Source organism: Hipposideros armiger, unplaced genomic scaffold, assembly GCF_001890085.2.
Source record: "Hipposideros armiger isolate ML-2016 unplaced genomic scaffold, ASM189008v1 scaffold_117, whole genome shotgun sequence".
NCBI classification, from domain to species: domain Eukaryota; kingdom Metazoa; phylum Chordata; class Mammalia; order Chiroptera; family Hipposideridae; genus Hipposideros; species Hipposideros armiger.
In genome coordinates, this window is record NW_017731467.1 from 968,837 (window position 1) to 986,524 (window position 17,688).

General features: G+C 43.3%; 1 protein-coding gene across 1 annotated transcript; it reads left to right on the forward strand.

Moving 5' to 3' along the window:
- Positions 1–4,210: 4,210 nt before the first annotated feature.
- SLC45A2 (solute carrier family 45 member 2) lies at positions 4,211–17,682 on the forward strand. Its single transcript, XM_019647854.1, has 4 exons — positions 4,211–4,582; positions 11,650–11,793; positions 12,490–12,613; positions 16,620–17,682. The coding sequence occupies exons 1-4, from the start codon at positions 4,211–4,213 to the stop codon at positions 16,955–16,957; spliced, it is 978 nt and encodes a 325-aa protein (XP_019503399.1). The 3' UTR covers positions 16,958–17,682.
- Positions 17,683–17,688: the final 6 nt, after the last annotated feature.

Consider the following 17,688-nt stretch of genomic DNA (forward strand, 5'->3'; position numbering starts at 1 on the left):
TTCTCCAATGGCCCACAATTCCTTCAGGGTATGTTCTGTTGAACTTTTAGCTACATCCCACGGTAGCTTTGGAACAAACAAAACAGTTTTGCCTATGTTGTCTCCCTACTCCAACCTCCCCCCACCAAGAGAAAAAAGGTTTAGAAATTCTCTAACCTACTTGTTGCATGTGTCAAAGTTTTACTTAACTAATTAATGAGAGAAACAACGAGGAAGACATGAAGAACAGTTTCCCCAAGTGCTTGGAGGGCGCGCGTGCGTGCGTGCATATGTGTGTGTGTGTGTGTGTGTGTGTGTGTGTGTGTGTTTAACAAAAGAAAAAAGTGCTAGATTAGATTAGATCCAATTAACCTACAAGGCAAGAAAGCAGTAAGTCCTCTGTAATCGTTTTGGGGTAATTTTTCTATGAGGCTATAAAACATAACACAAATCATAGAACCCTATTAATGTCTGCAAAGTAACCTTAAATTTAGAGGACTGCACATCGTGCTTCATCAGTTGTAGCTTATTGGTCAAATATCTTGTGACAACAAAGTCCTGTTCCCCAAGAATGCCAGATGTGGGTAGAGCTGGTCGTTTGGAAACTGCTCTGTCACCTGGCTATTCAGGAGTAGTGTTGGCACTAGCAGCATTGGTGTCACTGGGAGACTTGAAAGAAATGCAGAATTTCAGTATCAGAACCTGTGTGACAGATTGAATGTTTGTGTCCCCACCCCCCCAAAACAATCCATGTGTTGAAAACCTAATGCCCAGTGTGATGGTATTAGGAGGTGGGGCCTTGAGGAGGTGATTAGATAGCAAGGAGCCATGACTGGAATTAGCACCCTTATAAAAGAGGCCCAAGAGTACTCCCTTGCCCCTCCTGCCAAGTGAGGTTATAGTGAAAAGACTGCTGCCTGTGAGGAAGCCAGTTCCCACCAGACGCCGAATCTGCCAGTGCCATGACCTTGGACTTCCCAGCCTCTAGAGCTGTCAGAAATAAATGTTTGTTATTTATAAGCTACCAAGTTAGGGGAATTTTTGTTATAGTAGCCTGACTGGACCAAGACAACCTGCATGTTCACAAGACATCCATATGGTTCATGTGCACATTAAAGTTTAAGAAGCACTGCCCTAGGATGGTATCTTAAAAATCAGGCACTTAACAACTTTCACTTTCAGGTTTGGGATACATATTTCTTCCACAATACATGTCACACGCTGCACTAGGTCAGCAGTAAGCCAAGTCTCAGCCCTCAGAATGATCCGCCGATTCTCATCACTGGGCCTAGAATGATTAAGTCCTTTCAGCCACCTCTAGGTCAATTGTCACCGTCAGTGCAGTATGACAGTCCCCGACTTAAAATGGTCTGACTTACGAGTTTTTGACTTTACGATGGTGTGAAAACAATACCACTCAGTAGAAACTGTACTTCAGATTTTGATTTTGATCTTTTCCTGGGATACTGATAGGCATTAGACATTATCTTGTGATTCTGGGCAGCAGCAGTGAGTCCCAGTCAGCCACCCGATCACATGAGTAAACAACCGGTACTCTGCAGTGTTTTCATGTGTTAGATGATTTTGCCCAACTGTAGGCTAATGTATGTGTTCTGAGCATGTAGAAGGTAATCTAGGCTAAGCTATGATTAGGTTAGGTGTATTAAATGCATTTTCAACTTATGATATTTTCAATTTACATAGTTTATTAGGACATAACCCCATTGTAAGTCAAGGAGCATCTGTCATTCTTTCCTGCTTCTGGTTGAGGTTTTGGAGTTTGGGTTTCTGTTGGAAGTCAGCGGGGCACTCGGTTTTAGCCCCAGTTCTGCCACTGTACAAGGTGTGATAAAAAACTATGGTGAATGTTTAAATTTTAAAAAAATTTATTACAGTAAAAGACACATTGCCATTAATCCCCCTGAAAATACTCCCTATCGCTTCAAGCATACTTATCCCATCGTTCTTGCCACTTCCTGAAGCAGCTCTGGAAGTCCTCTTTCTTGAGTGTCTTTAGTTGTGCTGTCATGGTTGCCTCAGTGTCCTGAGTCGTTTTGACTTTGGGGAAGAGCCAGAAGTCGCACAGTGCCAGATCGGTGAATAAGATGGATGAGGACACACTGTAATGTTTTTATTTGACAAAAATTGCCGTATACCAGAAGCGATGTGTGACACAGAGCCTTTCCATTATGATCACAAATTACAGTTAATGCTGTTGCTGAATGCCATCCAATGGAAAGGCAGGGATCTTCAATAAGGAAAACGGTGCATCAAACCTTAGTAACAGTGTGTGACAAGTTTCAACCTGTTCGGTGCAGTCAGTCGGGTGTGAGCTACAGTTGAGAGAAAGTGTGCCGTAAATCATCCTCCATCATGACAATGCTCCGTATCACACCGTGTGTTACGCATGTTATCCGGCCCAAAATGTCAGTAGTGCCGAGACTGAGAAACCCTGAGTTAGATAGACCCTTGAACAGTACCGGGCATTTAATGCATTCTTATTGGTTGACTGCTTGGCTCAGCACATGACCCCTGAAACCCTTGGTATCCCCACCATTGCATAAAGAGAGTCATCGTCTACCGGTGATCCAGAGGCACCACCAGTCCCAGAACTGCCCTCTGAATCAGCAATGGAGTGTGGCTGCCTCAAGGACCTCCCCTTCCTGTCAGCTCCTGGGCACATACCATCCAGGACAGGTCACCATGTGTGCCATTTATCTGTTTATGTATATGCCCATCACCCATAACTAGACCATGTATTCCTGTTGGGAGAGCACGTATGTTTTACTTCATTGCACACCACTGGCCACAATTTCCCATAATTCCACCTCAATACACTTTGGCACTCAGGGCATGGTAATGATGCTTTATTTTTGGAATTCAATGGTTAAAAGTTGGTCATCTGTAAATATCCTCTTTGGTAAATTGCAACTAACCAGAATGTGAAGTGACCAGAATCGTCCATTCTCCCACTATTCTGGATAAATTAGAATTCATGGTACTTGTCATTTAGATTTGTGTTTCTGGGGTCACGATTTATGTAAGTTTAGGTATTTAGGGTTAGGGATAAAGAATTCCTTAAGTTCTGTTTCCTTCCTTGATTCTCTGGTTTGTGAGAATGTTGTCGTTATCTGGGAAATAAAATGGAGACTTCACTCACACAAGAAAAGCGAAAACAAAAATAAGCTGATCTGTCCAGGTAGACATTTGTGTTCGGTATGACATGATGGGGGTTTGTCATTTAAAGGTTTCTGACAGGAGGATCAGCCCTAAGTAAGCTTGTGATGGAGGTAGAAAGTGTGTTTTGCCTCCACCTCTTTACTTCCTGGACCTGCTCCCACCCGTGGTACATGCCTCCTTCACCTCTGGGTCCTCAGACTCCCCCGATGCTAGCCTGCCAGCCACCCAGAGGGGCATCTGAGGAGCACTTACTGCTTTGGACCTGAGCTGGATAAAGTCTCATCCATACCAGGAACACTTGCATCTTAAAACAGGAACCCAAAAGAATGAATCACCAATAACAGGATTTCAACTATTAGACCATTGGGGCAGGATCAGTTTTGAGGAGCCCTTCCCTCAAGTCACACTATCTTTAATCATAAGTAGATAAAACAAGCCCCAGGAAAACGGCAGGTCAGAGTTTTGTGAGATGATAATAGGGTTTTAAAAAATTCATGTTTAGATTTGTGTTCTTATTTGTTCTGTGGTTATCAGCTTGGAACAATACCTTTAGCTTCTAATAGAGGAAACAAGACATAGTCCAAGGCTGTTTGATCTCTGAAAACTTGCATCACCCTAGAAAGCTTATTAATAGATAAGTGACAATACAAATAATTATATTTTATTAGAGTCATAAATTGGTTTTTGGGGGACTCTTTAAGGTCAGGTATGTTTGTTTTTAAGCAGTGTAGAGAGTATAGTTTGGAAAGGCCACAAGAATTCTGATAGTGGCAGTTTTACTAAGCAGTTACAATGTCTGGCACCATTGCATTTTCCAGTTATGACTCTACTAGTAGGTTAATTTTTTATTGTCATCCCATAGTATGAGTGAGGAATTCCAAGGTCACAGCAAGTACATGCTAGAGCTGAGCCTTGAAACCACGCTTCTTGGCTGCAAGTGTCTTAGCCTGTTGCTGTGTTGCCTTTTAATCCAGTCATAACCAGGCACCCCTGCTGTCCCCAGGGAGCTTTCCCACTGTAGGGAGGGGCCTGGGCTCAATGGAAAGGGAAGATGGTTGTACATAAATATGTTAATACAGCTCTTTCTTGCTTTCCAGGTTTTGGAGGTGCCCTGGGTTACCTTTTGGGTGCCATCGACTGGGCACATTTGAAACTGGGAAGAGTGCTGGGCACAGAATTCCAAGTCATGTTCTTCTTCTCCGCCTTGGTCCTCACTTTGTGTTTTACTATCCATCTGTGCAGCATCCCTGAAGCCCCACTTAGAGATGTTGCAAAGGACATTCCCCCACAGCAAGCGCCCCAGGACCCTTCATTATCATCAGATAGACTGCACGAGTATGGGTCTATTGAGAAAGTGAAAAACGGTTATGTAAACCCAGAGCTGGAGATGCAGGGAGTAAAAAACAAAAATGCGGCTGAACAGGTAAAGATGCAAATTCTTTTTCCTTTTTCTTTTTTTTTTTTTTAATTAAAGTTTATTGGGGTGACAATTGTTAGCAAAGTTACATAGGTTTCAGGTGTACAATTCTGTAATCCATCATCTATATATCACATTGTGTGTTCACCACCCAGAGTCGGTTCTCCTTCCATCGCCATATATTTGATCTCCTTTATCCTCATCTACCACCCCCCTCTCCCCTTACCCTCTGGTAACCACAGAACTATTGTCTGTGTCTATGAGTTTTTGTTTCTTTGTTTGTTTGTCTTGTTCCTTTGTTGCTTTCAATTTTATATCCCACATATCAGTGAAATCATATGGTTCTTGACTTTTTCTGACTTATTTCACTTAGCGTTATAATCTCAAGATCCATCCATGTTGTTGCAAATGGCACTATTTTATCTTTTCTTATGGCAGAATAGTATTCCAAAATTCTTTTTTCTTTACTTGGAAAAAATATTTTTGTGCTTGCCATTTCTTCTTTTTCTTCTTTTTTTAAATTACTCTTTGTCTTTGTTTTGTTTGCTTATTTGATATAAAGAGTTTTGTGAAGCAGTTGAATCCTCAAATCCCCAGTATCTATTATCCCTTAGAATTAAAGCTTTGTACCTCAAAGAAGATGTGTACATTTTCCTCTTGTCCTCCTGTCTCTTACTCTTTTCAGAACATCAGACCAGGGAAGATGAACTCAGGCACAGAATGTTAGACCATAAGGATATTTGTCTGGCTGCTGATTATAGGGGGTAAAGAGGAAACTAGCAGATTACCTTCATGGCCCCAGATAAGACGTAATGATGGGCTTGGATCAGGGAAGTGGCAATAAGAATGAAAGAGAGGGAAAGTGGGAGAGGCATGAGGGAATAAAGCCAAGGACAGGGCAACTGGTTATATGCAGGGAGACAGAGATGGAAAAACTGATGAGTGTATTTCAGATGCCAGTGGACGTGCCTGGCAGGTAGGAGAACATGTAGGTTTTGAGTTCAAGGGAGAGGGCAACAGTTGCTATGGAAGATTCCAACATGACACATAAGGCATGGGAAGTGATTGAAATTGCCTAGGGGAGGGAGGGAGGGAGAGAGAGGGAGAGAGGGACAGATGAAAAGAAGGAGGTTATTGGCAAATTTTAAGATCTGAGAATAAGAGATTTATATTTTGGAAAACAAGTTGCAAAGGGGTTTGAAGGAAAACTCTGACAAAAATTTGGGGGAGGCAGTGAGTATAGTAGAAAGAAAAGTTGCCAGGGGCTACCAGAAGTGTTTGCTAGTGAATGGGGCAAAGCTTTGGGACAGTCACGTCAGGATTTCAATCTGGGCTCCTGAATGAGTTAGCGTATAGGAGACCCTAGTAAGTTCTACAAGATGTAACTTTCTTATAAAGGTCCAGAGATAGCTGGATTGGGGCTAACCTACTGATTTCAAAAGGTACCTGGACCTGTCTGTTTTGTTACTTGCATTTTGAACAGAGAGCTTCATCTTGAGATCCAAGATAACTTCTCCATTATCATTGTTACATCTATATTTCTGCCAGCAGGAAGGAAGGACGAAAGGGAAGGACATGATCCTTCCCTTTAAGGATGCAACTCAAAAGTTGCAAACATCACTTCTGCTTACCTACTGTTGACCAAAACTTAGTCACATGGCCACACTGAGATGCAAGTAGAATGGGGAATATAGCCTTGAGTTAGAAGCCATCCACCCACCTGAAACATCCATTATTCCTAAGAAAGGAAGACACGGATTGGTGGCCATTTGTTAGTCCCTGACAGTTCACTAGCTCCTCATCCTAGTAGCTGCGTAACCTTCAGAAAATTAACCTAGCTGAGCTCAGTGTTTTCAACTGTGAAGACAATGCTGTCTCCCTTACAGAGGACTTCTAAGGGTTAAATGAAGGATTGCAGGTGAAAACACCTAGCCCAGTGATTTACAAATGGTGTTATAGAAGTCTGTTTCCTGTTTTAAAGCATCACAAATTCAGAATTAAAATCTAGGCAAGTTTGGTGCATTGGAACAGGCAGAATTTGGGGGGCATATTTTTTAATAATTAAAAGGAATGAAAAATTGAATTGCCACATATTTTCACATGAATGCAGTTTTATTAACGTCACACTCTCCCCTGTCTTGCTCTCTTCAAGAATCCCTGCTTTTTTCTAAAGACTCTGCATTGCCATCCCCAGTATCCCAGCCCAGGGCTCCTTTGTTTCCATGTGTTATGGCAGCGGTCGGCAAACTTTTGAGACGGAACAGCCTCCAGGGGTCAGCAAACTGCAGCTCGCAAGCCACAGGCTCTGAAGTAAAATTGAAAATGAAAATAAAACTATCATAGTTTTATTTATAAAATTTTTAAAGGATATTATTCACATAATGATGATTACGTAAAAATATATGTATGGCTCTCGAATAATTTTTAAATAGTTATGAGAGACAGGATTGGCTCTTGCAGGGGTCGGCAAACTTTTGAGACGGAACGTACCCAAAGAGCCACATGTGGCTCGCGAGCTGCAGTTTGCCTACTCGTTTATGGGCTTGAGTCTTCAGTTGGAGTCATTTCACCTTCTGTCTTGTTTGCTAACTTGTCTGTGTCTTCCCCACCAGGTGGTAAGGGAACTCCCTGAGGGCAGAGCTCCCAGGTGGCCTCTCGCCCGTTTTCCTGTTCTTGATGTTTACCTCAGTGCCTGGCATGCAGGAAGCTGGCAACAGATGTTCCGTTAGTAGTTTGTTGAATGAATGCAGCAGAAATGCTCATCTGAAATATGGATCTTGCTGGAATTTGTTTGGGTGAATAATAAGAATCACCAGAGTTGGTCACATTGTGTACACAGCTCATTCGTTCATTCATTCATTCATTCAACAACTATTAACTGAGAACCTACAGCTGAGGATCAGGACACTAGTGAGCAAGACAGACCCTGTCCCTGTGCCAGAGTTGTCATCTAGCAAAGTGCAACTATATATTGTCTTACTTTCTTAATAAGTGTATAATTTTGAATATTTTTAAATTTACAAAAAAGTTGCTTAGAGAGTTCCTGTTTACTCTTAACTAGCTTCTCCTTAATGTTAACATCAGACATAACCTTGACACATTTGTCAAAACTAAGAAGTTAGCATTGGTACAATGCTATTAAATAAACAGTGGACATTGCTGTTTCATTGGTTTTCCACTAATGTCCTTTTTCTGTTTCAGGGTCCAATCTAGGATATCACATTGCATTTTGCTAAGTGATTTATAATGGTTGAAAACTGTGTTTTCTTTCAATGGTATTTCAAGGAGATATATTTGCTACTTGTAGTCAATAGAAAACTTCATTTTTATTTGTATTTTATTTTATTCATGTATATGAATAAAAGCCATCAGTCTTAGCAGCTAATTATCAAAGTCTGTAAAATTGTTTCTCAAGGTTAAGTGCTTTGTTCTATTAGTTTGCTTAGTATTTTCTTCAAATCAATGCAAACATAAACTTTAACATTACTTGGGTTTGAGCTGGCGAACTGCTTACTAAGTAGGGTGTGACAACGGGAGGACTCACTATCCGATCATACCTGTGTTAGAGTTATGTTTCTGCAGGGTACCAGCCTGCCTTCCTCCATGCCACCCTGGAATACAGGGTGTATTTGAAGGGAATACAATGGAAGGGAATAATCTGTTCATCCGATTCTGCCAGTAGCTCCTATTCTAGCATGTGTGTAGTGTTTTCCATGATAGGAAGAGGACATGAAAGGTTATTGGGATAAAGCCTTTATCTTGATCACACAGCAAATAGAGAAAATATAGAGTCTAGGTCTCCAGAGACCGGGCTTGACCACCTTCCCGTAGCCCAGGCTGCTTCGGGAAGCACCCCCACTCCCTGCATCCTTTGCTCAGAGACCAGAACTCCCAGATTGCTTGTTAGACTGGGTTCCCCTTATTGTACAGCTCTGCAGGACAGCATGGAGCTCATGGGCTAGCCAGGCAGTGAACCCATGCGGTCATTAAAAGGTGTGTTTTTGAAGATTTATCTAAGACATATGAGGCAAAACACACACACACACACACACACACACACAAGATGATCTCCATTTTGGGAAAATCTACACACATACAGAGGAAAAATAGGAAGGATATAAACCTGAAATGTTAATTGAAGTTATTTTCTCTGGATGATAGGCTAACAGGTGGTTTTAATTTTCTTTTCTAAACCCTTCAGTAGATTCAACATTTCTATAATGGACAAATTTTACTTTGCAAGTAATTTCACAGTTTAAGGAGCAAAACAAGTCAGGGCTTTCCTAAAGATCAGGAGATATCACCCTGATAGATGCTTACTGCCTCTTTGCCCCATTGATTGGTTATAACTCACCAGGGGCTGTTGGGAGGATCAAGTAAAACAAGTTAGCAGGAGCCTTTTGAGAGGCATAAACCCTCCACGCTAGTAAGGAAATAAATGCATGAAATACAATTAACTTTCTAGTAGGTGCCACATACACAACGCTGTAAGCTCTGAGTGGTTTTGTTATGTGGTTTAAAAAAACAAAATTACAAACACAGAGTAACATAGGTTCAATGCCAAGCATCCGACTTCTATTCCAAATGTGCTTCTGGGGCCTCCAGTTGAGCAGTGGGCGCCTGCACCATGTCAGGGCCAGGGCCCCGGCTCCCATGGTTCGTCAAAGGCATCACTTCCTAGAATCAGGGTGGCTGTGCAGCTTGAGAGCTGGGATTTTTTTTCTTTAATGAAAAGAGGCCTGAATTATTTCAGAGTTCAAACCAGATCCCATGAAACCCACCTGCAGTTCCTCGATGCCATCATTGCTCCTTTCAACATCTCCGCAATCTCCTTTGGAATGGACTCCTGTGAGTCCCTCCCACCCCGGGCCTGTGTGCTTTTTTCACTTATAAACCCACCACCCAATCTCCGGTGGACAAAGGCATACAATACATGCAACAAAACATCTCTCATGGGCTCAGAATTATCGAAGGGCATTACCAAGGGAACTGATAAGTCAGAGAATAATGAGATGCCAGCTGAATTGTTATTCTGAGTTAAAATACCCAAGGAGGTTTGAATATTTACATTCCCATCTTTTGCAGAAATACTAGGCACAATTTTAAAGCTCGTATTTACTTTTGGAAGAAAGGGAAAATTAGGTTAACAGTGAAAGCAGGCTGAAAATTATACATAAGGCAGAAGCAGAAATTCATATTTGGAATGAAGCTGAATACTTGCCTGCCAAATTCACTTTTAAAATTTTTGCATTTTGGAAAGAAGGGAAGGAAAGTGAAGATAAATCATTCAGTGTGAGGTATGACAATCAGGCTGTTATTTTAGCTGCTTCTTCCTGTGGACAAGGAAAAATAAGCAATTCTGCAATGACTTTCTATTATGGTCACTATTTATTTTGATAGGTACCATGTGTTACATTAAGAAAACACTTATTTTTCCTAATTCCAAAGGAACATCTATACTTTTAAATACTGATTAAATATAACAAAATTAGTTCAGTCATGGTCACTAGTTTAAATACTATAAAATTGATGAATTAAAAAATTAATTTACACAGCAAACCTACCATAAGTAAACACAATTTTCTGCAGCAAGGTTGCATTATCGTCTTAGGTTAAGAGTTATACAAACATTATGCTGTTATAGTTAAAAGAAAAACTCTCTGGAGACTGTCTTATAAGTAAACTAGCTAAGATTCGATTTAATTATGTCAAGGTTCAGAATAAATAAAAATCTGACAAGAGAGACCTATCATCCCACTATGGCTGATGTCTATAGTCTCAGTGTCCTCAGACAGGTGACTACTTAGTATTCTTGATGTTGGTTTCTTATGTGACAGGATGTTAAAGGCTGCTTCATTCTTTGTATTTCAAAACAGCTGTGTCAGAGTTCAAAAATGTTCATTCTCGCAAGACTTCTGATACCTAAAAATTGTAACCTCTGGTTTTAACATAATTTAAGCCTGAATTAAAGAATTGGGGGGATTTGTATTTACTGTGTGTGTGTGTGTGTGTGTGTGTGTGTGTGTGTGTGTGTATGTATTCTACAATGTTCTCACTTCTGACTCCACATAGGGCTCATTTACATGTGTTGGCTGAAAGCAGAAATCTAGGGAAATAAACTGGGAGGAGGTACCTGGCCAAGAGCAGGGAGCTGATTGGCTCTCTGTATTAGTTTTTTATTGCTACATAGCAAATTACCACCCATTTATTATTTCATAGTTCTGTAGGTCAGAAATCTGGGTGGGCCCAACTGGATTCTCTGCTCAGGGACTCACAAGGCTGAAATCAAGGTGTTAGTAGAACTGGAGGCTCATCCTGGAGGCTCAGTTGGGGAAGAATTGGCCTCTGAGCTCATTCAGGTAGAATCCAGGTCCTTGTGGTTCTGGTAGAATTGAGGTCGCTGGCTGTTGGCTAGGAGTCACTCAGATCTCCTCGAGATCTTTTCACATAGCCCTCTTTTACCTTCAAAGCTAGCAAGTTTTGTGCTTTGAAACTCTCTGACTTCCCCTCCTGTTCCCAGTTGGAGAAAACTCTCTGCTTTTTACAGAGCTCATGTAATTTGGTTAAGGTCACCCAGATAATCTCCCTTTTGATTAAGTCAAAGTCACTGATTAAGTAACCTTAATTATGTCTACAAAATCCCTTTGCCGTGTAACATAACATAATCATGGGGCAATACCAGGAGACGGAGATCATGGGGCCATGTCAGAATTCAGCCTACCACACTTTCAAAGTCAAGAAATCTAAGCATTGTAATCATCTAAGGTTAGGTTAGGTCTTTGACCTTTGTCTGCATGCAGCGGTTCTGTCATTGAAAGGTAGGGTGCTAGGTGTCTCTTACGTTTCCATTTCCAGACCCTTCCTGCTCAGGTCCCCAATGCCCCATTCTGGGCCCAAAGCTGCTAAGTATCCACACCTCCCAGAGGCCACTCCATGGAAACTTGAGTGCCATGCCCAGAAAGTGTGACCCTGTGTGATGGTTGACTGACAGATATGTAATGTGGACATGTGTTCTGGCTCCCACAGCTGGCTGTGTCTGCATGAAGCTCACACCTGTTTCATGTCTATTCCAGACCGGGAGGACAATGACCATGAGGTCCCTGCTGAGAGCGCTGGTGAGTATGCCTTCCCACTACCGCTGCCTTTGCCTCAGCCACCTCATTGGATGGACCGCCTTCCTGTCCAACATGCTCTTCTTCACAGACTTCATGGGCCAGGTAACTGACGCGTCTGTGCACACTCATTGACTAGTGCATCAGTTTTCAGTCAGCACCTGTGGAGCCTCTGGGCCCACCTGGAGGACGGGCACAGTAAGTGTGTAAGAAAGAGGACCTTTAAGGAGCTGACTTACATACAGTTTCTAGAGGCCAGTTCCTACAACCTGGATGACCAGGGGACATGATGGGACCAGTGCTTGATCGAGTACAACAAATAGGGAAAAATGAATGTGAGCTATAGCGATCACGGCAGGCTTAATACAGGAGGTGCAACGTGATCGGGGCCTTGAAGGGTGAGGAAGAGTTGGAGAGAGAGAGGAGAGGGAGAAAACATTCCAGGCAGGACTAGGAATGGCCTGTGTGGAGAGGTCAGAAGCCTGTTGGCTGTACCAGGAGATGGATGGCAGGGTGGCTAAGTTGGGTGGGGCCAGCTGTTGGGGGAAGGAGGGGTGTTAATGATCCAGGGAGATATTGTGCAGACTCGATGCCGTAGGTATTAGGACATCCTGAGAGTCCTTGAGTAGAGGTATAAAGGGGTGAGACAGGCGATGTGGTCCTGAGAGAATGAGCTCTGGGCCCTAGGAAAGGGCCCTCGGGCAGGGACATGTTGCTCCCCAGGGATGGAGAAACAGTGCGTATGAGAAGGGGTCCCTACCACCCTGCATTTGTCACTCAACAACCTGAAATCTCTTGCAGATCGTGTACCATGGGAATCCCTACAGTGCACACAACTCCACAGAGTTTCTCATCTACGAAAAAGGGGTCGAGATTGGATGTTGGGGCTTGTGCATCAACTCCATGTTTTCCTCACTTTATTCTTGTAAGTCCCCTTCCTAAGGTTGTCTTCTAAGGGCTCCGGTCTAGCAGAGTCTTGGATTTTATATTTCTATATTTATTTTTTGTCTTTAAAATACTAGGTTCTTTATAAATATATGGAGGTCAGAGAAAAATACTCTTTTAGAAAGGACCACATGGAAAGGAAAATAAAATCTGTTTCATAGCGAATTCTAGGTGTCACAGGACCAGTACCTGATTCTTCAGTGATTACTTTGTCCTTGCAATCAGTGGGTTCCTGATCAAGGTTCTCTGGAAAATAAAAGGAGATCTTGTAAACAAGGTGATGACATGTTGGATGGATGAGGAACAGAGTCCCAGCAGAGAGGACTAACACTAGGTCTGTGTTCCACTGGACGCAGGTCACTGGTAGGACGCAGGTCACTGGTAGAGTGTCATAGATATGCTTATCAGGTTTGTAGGTGACACAAAACAGGAGGGATGGGTAATATGCTAGGTGACAAAATTAACATGTAAAATGTCCTTAGCTCAGCCGGGCAAGGTATTAGGTTACAGGAGCACTGTTCCATATTGAAGACAATGGCTTTCCTTCTCAGGTCCCAGCTTTCCATGGGATCTGGAGCCTGTGAACCCCCTCTTAGCCAACTTTCAGCTGTGAGGACACTAGAAACAAAGGAATTTCTGCAATTCGTTTTAAATAAGTCCAACCAGATGTACTCCAACTCTAGAGCATCTCACAGGCTCCTTTTGTGCTTGCTAAGGTGTGTGGAAATCTCCAAAATCTGTATACAATTGAATTGAGTCAAATCTCTGGTAAATGAAATGTATGCAGGTCCGCCATTTGGAGTGGAAATTTGGGAGGTCCTCCAGCATTGTAGGGAGAATAGCTGGCACCCCAGGCAGAGCTCTAGACTTTTTGAACAGGCCCTGGGGACAGCAGAGGTATGGCCCAGGTAGGGGAGGGGAGGGACGGAGGACAATCCCTGTTACCATTTTCAGGGGCAATATCCTGTCCTTGAAGCGTGCTTCCTGTGGGGGAGGAGGGTGAACATATAGAATGACGCCATGTCTGGTGGTTAGCGCTTTACCTAGAGTAGCACAGCAGGAAGCCTGCTTTGAGATAAGAAAAACTGTCCTCCAAATACAGCACAACTGGGAAAGGGGGACCTACCAGAAACATATAAAGAATTCATGAGCCCAATAATCATAAAGCCATAACTCATCCTTTTAAAATGTGTTATAACCAAATAATGGTGGCTTACTATTTTCCTTAGCACATTCTTTTTTTCCCCTCAGAGTGTGTGAAATGAAAAAAATTTCATTTCAAGAAAATTCCAGGAAGATTTCAAGTATGTAAAATAGAATCAGGGAGCGTTAGCCTAAAAGTGTCTAATAAATTATAAATATCGATCCCTCTGTGCTTTCAAGGGATGGGGGCACTATTTACTACAACTCTCATTCTTGTTTAAGAGGAACACAGTTTTCCTCAAGTAATTAGCATTTCAATGTTGTGTCAATTTTAACTTTTTCTTCCCCTCAAAGAATGTCTACTATATACCATTTTATTAGTCTAGTTTGAGTTCCTATATGAATTTCATGTCATTTGAAAATGTAAAAGCATGTTATTTTCAGGCCCTTTCTATTTAAAAGCCCTGTGTACAAAATAAACTATTATTTGAATAGTTTTCCGAAGTTATATTCATGTACAAATCTATGGGATCCCTATCATTGTGAATTAGAACTAAAATTTTATTCATGAAATCCCAGCTAGACCCACTCAAGGATCTCAGGGGGTTCCCGTGCCCATAGCAGAAAGTCAGAGCCCTGACCCTGGTGTTCCAGGCGTTTGGCATGGGTCACACTTTGACCTCTGCCACTCCCACATAGATTACCTACCCATGAGGACTCACTCCGAAGCCTTTCCCATCTCTGTGTCTTTGCTGCTGCTTTTGGTTTCTTCTAACTGAACTGCTCTTCCTACCTCCCCACCTAGACAACTAATGATGCTTTTAGACCCAGCTCAAAAATGATCTCTTCTGTGAAATTTTTTACATCTTTCCCCCATACTCCCACCCATCCTGGGCAGAATCAATCATTTCCTTTAATTCCAGAGCACACGAACAACCCTTTGTTTTGGACTGAGCACATAACATCAGGTGCCAATCCAGAATTTCTATCCAGATGGAGCTTGGCAGGGCAGTCTGGCTACTGGGATGAGGGGTAGGGTATGGTGATCAGGGATTTGCTTTCAAGGTCCTTTGCACAGCAGGCATTCTTAGATCAATGAGAATAGCAACACTGAGTGCTGAAACACAGCCGATTGTTCATACCACACACTACTATTCATAGCTGAGACTTGAATCCCTCCTTTCCCTCCATCCCCAGCTATCGGCACAGTGCGAGGACACAACCACTAGGGGGCATCAGACCCAGCAGAGGGCAAGCCGGCGTGTCCCTCACGTTTATTGATTTCGCTTCGTGAATAAAGCGTTCTTTGCCAGACTTTCAGTCTTTGTGCTGAAGTTACTTACATTTGCCAATATCTCTTTAGCCTTCTTTGCCTTCTCCTTGGCTGGGCTCTACACTTGGACAAGAGCACTTCCCTAATGAATATTGGCGGTATCTTTAGGTACTGAGACAACTTAGGTTACATTTTCTGCATAAATGTAATCATTAAGCAAACGGAAACAGACCTGGCTTTCTACTGCTTTCATTCTTAACCTTGACACCAGCCCTCCAGGCATGGTGGGAATTTAAAGAGGAAGCAATGCCTCTCACTTGTCATTACTTTCAGACCTCTGCCTTCTATCAGATGACCTGTAACAGTGTTTAGTTTCATAATCGATTCAAATGTAATACAGATTAGGTTTCTTGTCTGTGCAATGTAAGTCCACTAATTATTTGGGTAGATATGGAAAATCTCAGCCTTGAATAGGCACATTTTAAGTATCATTTATCCCTTGGGTTCATGTGTTCCATTAGAATGGGGCAGGGGAAAGATAAGGAACATATGGATTAAAAACAACTAAAAAAAGAAGATCAAAGTTTTTTAGAGATTTTCCTCACCGTGGGGGAAAACATTGTAAAACAGAATTTTCAATTTTTAGAAATGAGCTCTACCACACAATACCTTTCTGATCAAGCCAAGTTTACCTACTGGGAGTGGGCCCAAGTTGAGTCAGCCACCTCCAACCCAGCCTGTAGTTTTGAAATGACCACAGCCACCACTGACTGTCTGCTAGGTGCTCCGCATTGGGCTGGGTGATTTCACAGACATTTTATCACATTTGATGCTGACAACAACCCCCCAAAAGGGTTTTATTTGTCCCACTTTTCAGATGAAGAAGCTGAGATTTTGAGAAGTTACGGAAGTTGTCTACAGAGAATGAGGGAGCCAGTGATGGGGGTTGAGAAGGGGCGTGGGGGCACTGGGAGCCCCTCCCCAGCTTGGGATGGGTTGGCAAGTCAGGGACTAAGTGTTTGCAGTTAATGTCCATCTTTTCCTCCTCAGGTGTGTGCGACAGCATTCAGGTGGGGACCAGGAAACTGACTTGGACTATTCTGTGAAATCCGGTGGTTTTAATTTCCTCCAACCTGACACTGGGCCTTGGCCCAGAGAGGGCTGGGTTGTTATTTTGGTCCTGTTAGGCTAGACCCCTGCGAATCAGAATGACCCCTGCTTTTCTTCCCCATCCTGCAGCCCCAGGGTCCCAGAGTCAAGGCGGCTTTGCCGCTACCTCTCCTGTGCCCAGGTTCTATTCAGCTGCCTGCTCAACAGTGCCTGGTCCTTCCCTGTGGGAATGAAAATCAACCTAGCAAGGCAATTTCCAGCTCTTTTTTATGCAAGGGATGCAAAGCTGATTTCAAAAGCCAGCTGTTTTCAAACACAGATAAGGTTCTTTTGTTCCTGACTCAGTATATATAAAAAAAGGCGCCTTAAAAAAGTGAATCTTCAAAAGAGAGGATTGCCTGAAATGATGAGTTGTGTGAGGCACTGCCAGCTGTAACTTCTCCCTCTCTTTTCTCCACAGACTTTCAGAAAGCTTTGGTGTCCTACGTCGGATTAAAGGGTCTTTACTTCATGGGGTACTTGCTGTTTGGCCTGGGAACAGGATTTATCGGGCTCTTCCCAAATGTGCACTCCACCCTGGTGCTGTGCGCCTTGTTTGGCGTGATGTCCAGTACTCTGTACACCGTGCCCTTTAACCTCATTGCCGAGTACCACCGCGAGGAGCAGGAGCAGCAGGTGTGTCATTGTACCTGTGCGTGGGGTGACAGCTGGACTCGCCTGAAGGCAGAGGGATGCGGAGGAAAGAGTAGCGCAGAGCCAGGGAATAGCAGCAGCACTGAAATACCCAGCCAGATGTAAGGACGGGCTGGCCGAGGCATGACCGCCTGCCTCTCATCCCTACTGTGAAGCCCTGTGCACCTGGGAGCAGTAGGGCAGGTACTGTTACTCCCAATTGTCCGATTAGGAAAAGGGGGCTCGATCATGCTGAGAAATCAGCCCACAATCACACAGGGACAAGGAAAGGGGAACCCGGGGCTTCTGACAACTGCCCCGCATGTCCAGTGCACCTGCGATATTTCGGGGTCTCCTAATCCCAACCACCGCAGAAGTGCATGGTGGGATTTCTGGGGGTTGTTGGCTGAGGGTAGGACATTCCTAGGCAACGTTTTCCTTGTAAGTCCAGATGTTTGTAAGTCAGACGCTGTGTGCAGGGAGGAAAGCTGGTGGCAGGTGCTCACCCCACCGGCTGCCTGGAGAGAGGCCTGCCCCCCTCCATCCACCTGGGAGCTCAGGCTAGAGGGCAAGGCCCTACCGGCCCTCAAAGAACACTAGGTTAGGGATTTCTGCTCTAAGATGATCACATCTTCTTATCAAAACGTGCAACTCTCCCTGCACGAAAATAGGCTTACGTTTCTTAACTGGCTCAGTGATGTGAACACTAAAGAGAGAACTTCACGTTTGATCCATCACAGCATGAAACTGCAAAGACACTGGTGAGCTGTGACCGCAGTGCCAACCTTCTTCTCCATTATTTGATCTGGCAGAAGCCACAGCAGGGCAGAGCTGTCCCAGGAGTTAAAACCTTTCAA

What these genes read in the sequence shown, in the direction of transcription:
- SLC45A2 (XM_019647854.1), top strand. Translation starts at nt 4,211, where the DNA reads ATGGTTGTACATAAATATGTTAATACAGCTCTTTCTTGCTTTCCAGGT. An exon ending in ACAAAAATGCGGCTGAACAG is followed by an intron (nt 4,583 to 11,649) that starts GTAAAGATGCAA and finishes TGTCTATTCCAG; the next exon opens with ACCGGGAGGACAATGACCAT. An exon ending in TCACAGACTTCATGGGCCAG is followed by an intron (nt 11,794 to 12,489) that starts GTAACTGACGCG and finishes AATCTCTTGCAG; the next exon opens with ATCGTGTACCATGGGAATCC.